Below are 9,009 nucleotides of genomic sequence, written 5' to 3' on the forward strand. Positions count from 1 at the left end.
GCTGCGGGTCCCCGGCCGCTCAGCGTCGTGCCCCTGCCGCGCCGGCCTCGGCCTCCCCCTGCTCCTGCACAGGCCGCGAGGCCTTGTCGGGCCCGGGGGCGCCGCGCTCCTGCAGCCCCCCGCCCGGGCGCGCGTCCAGGCCGGCGCACGGGTCCGGGAAGCGCGGCCCGAGGCCGGCGAACGAGTCGCAGCGCGGCGGGCTCTCCTCCTGCACCGGGCGGCCCACCGGCTCCCCCGGGCCGCTGCCGGGCCCCGCCGGGCCCTCCTGGGAGTTCTGGCTGACGTAGACCACGATGATGTCGCCCTTGAAGTTCATCACCTGCCCACTGGAAATAAACGTGGAGTTACTGTTTCCAGTCACATTTCCTGCAAGGGGAGAGGAAGAGAGAACACGCAGGTGAGTCATCAGTTCTTGGTGACAACTTGGTCTTGTGAGAGGGAAGTTTCCCAAGGAAACAGGCTGTTCTAGGAGCGGCCTCCCCTCACTGACACTGTCTCTAAAGTGCATTGGACACTCCCAGTGGCTCCTGCGTTTGTCAGCTCACCAGGCCCAACTGAGGCAGAGGAAGGAGGATGAGAGAAGGCAAAAGAGAAGCAAGACTACGGGCCATGCTCCAGTTTCGTCGTCTGCCACATGGGACTCAGGATACTGGCAGGAGAGCACACCGGGTGTCAGGCCGCTACCTGGGAAAGGGTGTGCGTGCGGGAGATCCACAAGTAGCAAACAGCCAGTGGCCTGGCTATGGTCAAATGCATCGGTAAGGGAACACAGGGCTGGAGGGAAGGCCGTTGTCGATAGGACCCTGGAGCCCACCAGCCCAGCCTCCACTGTGACCAGACTGTCACACCTTTGTACCTTCCACGGAGGTCCCTGACAGGTCAGCCCTGGAGGGCCATGGGACCACCCAGGCTCAGTATTTAGCAGAGGTTAAATCAATTTCCTTAACACTTTCTTTTTAACTCCTGGAACCAAAGAGATTCATAAGACTAAAATGGAAAAAAGAAATTCTATAAATCACTCTTTCCTTCTGAACCCTGAGGGGTGTTTTGTTCCTAGAAGGCTCTACCATCACTTCTTTGTGGGTGACTAGATTTGACCAGTCTTTAATTGACGAGCCTTTTGGGAAACAAATAGAAAGTTCAACAAATGTTAGGAAACTTGCTACTCTTATTACTCTTCTATTTTAAAAACGGATACTCTAGAAATGTCCCAGGTGAAAATTAATGCCATAAACCAAGAGGATGCAGAAATGTCCCAACACTCAGTATCAGAAACAGAATCTTTAATTCTGAGAAGAGCTGAACATCAAAATGGCTCCTCACTGTTAACTTCCTCATCTTTTTTTCTCATCTACTGTGACCCAGCTTTGTAATAATTTATACAAGTTAACTTTCTATCACCACTCCACAAGAAGAGATTTCCCCCAAATTTGGAAGGCATGTTTTGGATGGTCTGACTAAAATACCAACAGCCTACAGGAAATCCCGTTGGGGAGCCTTCCCTCCACCCACAAGGTAACTTCAGAGAAGCTGAGATGGAGGCCCAGTGACCCAGGAAACTAGAAGGATTTCAAATGAAAACAGACTTTCAAGTGTGAGCAACAAATCGAAAAGATTTATGACTCATGCTATTTCTCTCATAGGCAGGTGTATGGGGTATATTTCAAGATGGGTGGTGGTGGGTATTTATTTGCCTAATGCCCCCGCCCCCCAACCAGGCAACATGGGGGATGCCAGCTAGTGTTCCCATTCACCAGCTAGCTGGATCACTCCATGTCCTCTGAAATATACCAACAGGTGCTCTTAACACAGTGTACTCTATGCTAGGGGTCTACTTTCTAGTATGTCTATGCCTTTCTTCTCCCACCAGTTACCAAGTTAGTTCTCAGTTCTGTTTTTACCAGTTGAACTCATTAGGAAATCTAATTAACTATTTTCTAAAGTGGTGGAAAATAAGTGCAATAAAAAGGGGGAAATGTTTCTGTAAAAATTCAAGTGAATGCTTTGCAAGAACCCAAATAAAAGTGAGTCACGCTCAATGCAAAATGAAAGACATCCAGAAACGGCTGAACTGGTACGGAGACATGGGCAAGAGAACCGTTGAAAGAAGAAACAAAACACATGAAAAGTGCAGAAGGATCTTGGACTCAAATTGGCTTTGCAAATGTCTACAATTTCTCATTCCACACTAAAGACATAGAGAGTGGAAATTAAGATCACGAGGTTACTGTAAAAAAAAAAAAAAAAAAAAAAAAAAAAAAAACTATCATCAGCCAACACATATGGCCCTTTACTAAAAATAATCCATGCGAATGTTATGTTTTAGGTTTAAAAAAGATGCTCAAGATATGGACTTGTAAATGACTTCTCCAAGTAACTCAGCAACTACTGACCCAGGGCTGATACCAGGGCCTCTCCTGTGGTGGCAGCAACAGGAGTGAGCACCGGGACACGTGACACGGAAGTCCTCCCATCAGAGAGATCACGAGTTAGTTAACAGAAGTCAAAGTGAGAAATTAACAGCAGTATGAATATACCATCAACATTCTATTCTAATTTAAATATGCCATGTTTGTTAAATAAAGCAATTTAAAAAGCTGTTTAAAAGTATGATTTTCTCAGTGTAGTTCCTCTAGTCTGTTGTTACGACATCACTGACTGCTGGTTCTGTTGTTCTCTCGGTAGAATGGAGAGCTACACATCGCTAGCCACTGTGTGATTGACTTACGGCTTTGAATTTAATCTCCCATCTTCTTCGTCCTCTTCGTACGGAGATTTATCTATTTATGTCATGGTACATACATTTTCTCCCTCATTTTAAATTTTATTTCCCAATAAATCATCCTCATGAAGCCACTGTTGTTTACCTTCCTGGTCAGAATCTTCAGTGTGAGCTCAGGTCAAAAGACCATTTTTTCCTTATCATCTTGCACAACAAGATCTTGTTTAATTATTCACATTAAGAATTTCATCCCATGCCAATTACCTCATAGCAAACAATATCTTTGTTATATTCCATAGGCTCTGTATTCTTTTTATCATCTAAAATGGAACTCAAATCCTCTCGCCTAAGATACATTTAAACATTTCAGAATCCTTTGACTCAGACTGGATCAAGAATATTACTCTTTTGGGGACGGGGTAGGGACAGAATGGAGGGGTGGACAAGAGCAAGGCCTTTAAATTCCTGACAATTAGGATGTAAAGAAAAGGTATCTAGAAAGAGTTTAAGATTCTAAAGCAATTTTATTCTTAACATTTTCTTTTTATTTTTTAAAGATTTCATTTATTTATTTGACAGACAGCCAGCGAGAGAGGGAACACAAGCAGGGGGAGTGGGAGAGGAAGAAGCAGGCTCCCAGCGGAGCAGGGAGCCCGGTGCGGGGCTCGATCCCAGGACCCTGGGATCACGCCCTGAGCCGAAGTCAGATGCCTAACGACTGAGCCACCCAGGCGTCCCTCACATTTTCTTTTTTTTTTTTTTTTAACTCAAGGTACAATTAATGACAAAAACCACCTTCCATCAAGTCCAAGCCCATTCCATCCGCACTGACTTTTACGAGAGTAGTAAACTGGTACAGACTGAACTTCCTTAAAAAGCTCTACTGATCTGCCAATGACAGTAAGTGGCCGCAGAGCCAGCCTTATGGGCACGTGACCTGTGCGGTTAATGGCGCCTACCCTCAGAAGGCCATGCTTGATTTAATGCTCTACTGTCATCATCTTGGATTTCTTATTAATTTTTGCACATGGACACCTCATGTTTTCTTTTTCACTGGGCTCTGGAAATGAGGCAGCAGGTGGTGAGTAGCAGGCAGCTCTCAGGAGTGTTGCTCTGGGTTCTTCCCAGATGCTTTAATTTAGTGTCACTCTTTTTGGAGGTAACCTCTTATAAGTCGGGTATCTTTCAATATTGCTGGAGTGTTTGTGAATCTGATTTTTGGGAAGACACTGGGAGTCGCAGAGCTATCTACTGGTGCCACCAAAACATGGTTCCTATGATTTTGGGAGTCGCAGAGCTATCTACTGGTGCCACCAAAACATGGTTCCTATGATATGTTTCCCTGATATTCAAGCCACTTGTCATTTGCTGTGAAACGTGCGACACCAACTTTCTGGTACAGCACTGAGGCTTGTCCCTTTAAGAAAAAGTCTGGTGATGGTATCGATACCTTTGATGCTTTGCCTACAGTCTTGCGTTTCGGTTTCTTTAAAGTGGAATGAGAACCAAGGCACCTGCTGAGCAGTTTAAGTGCAGAATCCTTCTAGAGTTATCTTCCCTCAATGCTCATAGTTGTCTCACCCATCTCAGCTTCAGCAGCAAAAAGGTTTTAGCAACTAATTCTTTGAACAGTCCCAAAGCACTGAACGGTTTTCACAGAAACAGGTCTTATGCTTTTCAAACTCATGTCTTTTTACCAGTTCACCAGTTTTAATAGGATCAGCTCACAGTCCGGGGACAGGGACACCCACAGATTTGGTAAGCACGGCCATTCACCAAGTGGGAACAGAAGGGCCTGTATTCTAGAGGGACCCGTTAGATGTGAGTAATCAGTGTACTGTGGGCTTCCGTGAGCTTACTCTACGGAGGGAGAGAAGAATGTGTGCTAACCTGTGGTTAGGTGTACACAGGTTAGAGAGCACCCATTATAGTAACAGTAGTAATGGAAACAACGCCCCAAATCCAGAATTTATTGAGCGTTCCCTCCATGCCGGGCTGGCTGCATTGCAAACACCAACTTACACCTACTGTGCATGGGATCATTGCAGGCTTGCTTCTTTCTCCCCCCTCTCCTGACACTGCCTTAAGGAGGGAAACTGTCAAAGAGCCTTCTTTTTTCAAGGCTTGTCCTAAGGTAGACTCACCTACCAGTCATCTAATAATGTCAATGTCATCCTGGTGTTGTGGTCTCTGAAGAGCAGAAGGTGCTCACTGCTGACAAAAGGGATGAGGTTTCAGTGGCTGCCCGAGTCCAGGAGGGTAAGAAGTGGGGAGGGACAGAGGCGAGAGCAGGGGTCTGGAACCTCTGGTCTCGCCCTGCTCGGCCCTCCCTAGCTGTGGCATTTGGGACAAGCCACCTAACAACCCCTCCAGATTTCAGTCTGCTCGTTTGTGAAATGAGAATCAAGTTTCAAGCCCTGCTAGCTTGGCAGCAAGCAGCTGCACAGAGTGGCACACAATACCTGTTAAATGAAAGAATAAACGAATGAATGAACACCCGCAGGATGGGTCAGATGAGATGATGGATTTGAAAATGCCCGGGAAATTGCAGAGAATCAGTCACAGGTGCGCTGATGGCACGACTACTCCTGGCAGGTGGAACTCCCAGGGAAAGAGATCAGCGGAATGTGCCAGGCAGTAATGTTATTTTTCCATCCATGTCTTGTTGGAGGATCTCAACATGTCTTGAAGACCGAGAGGGCACTTTCCTCCAGAAATCTAACCAACTTTTATTTTCTTTGCTGAACTAATTCATCGTTATGACTGTCGCTGGTTTGAACACTCATCTATATCGCTCTGCACTAAACCCCCATGGTCTTGTTTCTCCTCATGCAAGTCAGCGATGACTTGCCTGTGGCACAGGAGTAGATCAAGGTTTAGAATGAGCTGGTAATATCCTTCTCCTGTAATACACCTCAGTCCTGAATTGTCCTTCTCACTAGCAAATAATTCCTTAAGATGTGCTTTCTACCTTTTAGGACAGAAAGGTGTTATAGGGTTATGCAAGCCGACCAGAGAGGGCAAGTCAATGGGTCCCCATGTCAGCAAGCCGCATGATCGTGTGGGTGCTGTGGGCCTCCTTTTGGACATGGTTGCCATGGCTTCCGCAGTCGACATGTGCCCCAAAGGGGTAACTCTTTCCCACTAAGGGCCAAGGAAGCCCCGATTGTTCTGCTGTTGGGGGGCGCTGAGCCCTTGTTGGTAGCAGGTAAGGGGAAATACGAAAAGAGAAGGATGGTGTAGATGAGGCTTATCCAAGAAGCCTGACAAAGGCCTGAGACTTAGTCTATTCAGCCTCCAGGAATACAAGACAAAGCAAGGGCCCATCACTCCCTTCTTCCTTCCCTTCTTCAGGCCGCCCTTCTGACACCTTTCCCCTGCTAGGCAGCCCCTGGCATTGATTTTAACTTTATTTTCACTTGAGAAAAAAAGATGGGGTTGGAGGTATATGAAGGAAAGAACTTTCCTCACAAAAGAATGGGGGGTAGTGAAAATAGTACCTTCCAGAGACAGCTGGTGGAAGGGAGGGGATGCATAGGCCAAAGTAGCCATCACTTGTGCACAGACCCTAGGGTCCCTGCCCATGGAAACTTCTGGGCCTGGCCTGGCCACGGCCCCTCACTCAGCCAGAGCAGTCAACTATCCCAGACCCTTATTCTGCGGCGCACTGGAGAGTCTCCAACACACAGCAGACAAAGGAAATCAGCATCAATAGCACCAACTTAATGGCAGCCCAGCAGCGGCTTACGGTATAGGCCTCACAATCAGAGAATCAGGGTGTCAGAATCATTTCCTCATCTCTCAACACAGGGTGACTGGGAACTGTATTTGAAGCTACCTAAAAGTGGGATTTGAGAGCCACAATGACATGAGGATTTTCACTGAATCAGAAATTTTGAATTCCTAACATTTAAAATGGGTCAGTTGGGTTAACATTATTATTTCATGTGACTTAACTAGCAATTTTTCAGGTAACTTGAGATAGCTAAAAATAGCATTGAAGTCAACAAAAACAATGGACAAATGAAGTGTCCCATCCGAATCAGAAAGATGTCTACACGTTGCTAAATCCATACTTGACGTAGTGGCTCCATGGAATCTCTCTTTCTTGGGCAGAGAACACAAGCTTCGTTTTAAGAACTCAATCTCTGACAGAATTCACATTTTCAAGCAAGGTAATACACACTCTTCTTCCCAAAAGCTTATTATGTTGTTTAAAATGCATAATGTATGAATATTAAATCACAAGAACTATAGCAAATAATACCACCCAATTGTCATGTAGATTTTCTCCCAAGGAACAGAACTAAAAATATACACAAATACACTCAAACTACCCAGGCTACACTGAGTTCTTTCGGAATTTTTTAAAAACTTATTTTATATTTAACCCATATGCTTCTCATGTGATTTTCCTTTTTATGGAAATGCAAGCTCTGTTTTAGGCATTTGGAAGAAACTGAGTATATGATGATAAGGGAAGGGAGACAGTATTTAATAGTTCCATTCTGAATCATGCTTGAAAGTTACTTAGAATGGCTTACGAATGAAACTCTTTCAAAATGAGCCCCATTAGAACAGAGAGAAAGAAAGCAGGACTGAATTAAAGTATACAGTAAAATTTTTTTCATATATTTTGAAAGAATGCATTGACTTTTAGCACCAGTGAATATTGCCAAACAACCAAATAATAAAATATCATTTTAAACTTACAGGGTCAATGAGCTAATACTTGCCCTTATAGTACTTAGCTAAAAGCGAAACACAAGCTAGTGGATGGCATTCCAACAAGAAAGAGAAGAAACTTAGAACTAGAGTATTGTCCATTGCTTGGGGGGAGGGGAGGGAAAGGGAAGAAAATTAAGGTAGGAGAACCTTTATCTATCTTTTCAGGATGGAAATGGATGGTCAAAGATAGTCATTTCAAGAGAGGGGGACCCAAGGATGGGAGACTGAGGCTGGGGAGAAACAAGGTCAGGCAGGTGCCCTTCAACCTCCAGTGCCCTGGGCTCCCAGGAATCGGCCTTGGTGTGTCACTGCCATTGGGATGACCCAGCTCACCTTGTCTGCTCTACCCTGGATACCGAGGTCTGTCTAGGACAGTTCATGCCAGTCCTTCCATCCCCTGCTTGGCCTCCAGCTCCCAGAACAGACTAAAGATGTGGGAGGCTGAGAATGAGTTTAGGGAACAAACAGGGAGGTATGGTCTCCTGTTCCTCTAGTTACTCATGACTGGCTGAATGATGAGCTTCACACGCTGTGACTAAGCCGCCTTGGGAGACGCTGGAAAGATCAGGTGTGACGAAGGTCATGGAAATTCCCCCTGAATGGTGCACTACCTACAGCCCCCTTGTTGATAAAGGTGTGCACCTGCCAGGCTCAGTGAGAAAGACGGAAAGCACACAGAAGGGGGGGGGGTGGCCACACGGCCAGAACACCTGCCGTCCCTGGTTCTGAAGCAACATTGGAGTTGAGACTTAAAGGACAGGAGGAGTGGGTGCTCTGGGAAAGGGGACAGTGTAGGGACAGGATGGCTCACACTAGCAGAAGCACAGAACAGAGCAGAAGAGGCAAGTGAGAGGTGTCAGTAGTTTAAGGGGCTGGCTTTGGCCAAAACTTAGGTGGTGGGGAGGAGAAGTGGGGGAGAGCAGGCCGAAGGGGAGGGGGGACAGGCTGCCCAAGGCCTTGCAGTCTCAAGTTCCTGATTTCTTCAGTTGTCCATTCCCAGACCTCAATCTCTACTTGTTTTGCCGGCTTCCCCAAGTCTCTGGGGGCTCAGTAGACCCTCAACAAAGATATGATAGAAAAACAAATATATCGTTGCTATTCTTTAATAACCTCTGTGGACCCTGTAAATAAACAACTGTTTCCAGCTCAGAAGTGGCTGAAGCAAAAAAGTGATTTCAGGGGCCAAAAGCAAGGCCCCGGCCACTACAGACGCTTCAGTTGCAAGAAGCAATTCTTTCTTTCACATGAAGTAATTTTCTGGACACAATGAGAATTCTCCAAACTCCAGGTGAAAGGATTTGTAACCAAGGGAACCACCATTATGTCATCAGGATAGTAATTTAAGATGCAAATTAAGAAATGGTTTCATAAGACATAGCCAAATATATGTTTTTCCCGTATTGGTTTTTGCTAATAACTCACTGTTCTTGAAGATTTATAACATTGCTAGAATAGCCTTAACATTGGATATTATTTTTAAAAATTACGCTTTTAGAACTCTTTGAAGAACCATCATTCTCTTCAAAGGGAAGGGGAGTGCAAAGGAGAAACTCCTTCCT

The 9,009-nt window shown here is 45.6% G+C and overlaps 1 protein-coding gene across 1 annotated transcript in view; it reads right to left on the bottom strand.

The window, feature by feature from the left end:
• Window positions 1–19: 19 nt before the first annotated feature.
• TNFRSF11A (TNF receptor superfamily member 11a) overlaps window positions 20–9,009 on the bottom strand; it is a 48,961-nt gene continuing 39,971 nt past the window's right edge. The window contains exon 10 of the mRNA XM_040632354.1: window positions 20–366. Within this exon, the coding sequence (XP_040488288.1) occupies window positions 20–366 (347 nt within the window). The remainder of the gene's footprint in view (window positions 367–9,009) is intronic.

The sequence above is a fragment of the Ursus maritimus genome, unplaced genomic scaffold, assembly GCF_017311325.1.
Source record: "Ursus maritimus isolate PB19 unplaced genomic scaffold, ASM1731132v1 scaffold_18, whole genome shotgun sequence".
Classification (NCBI taxonomy): domain Eukaryota; kingdom Metazoa; phylum Chordata; class Mammalia; order Carnivora; family Ursidae; genus Ursus; species Ursus maritimus.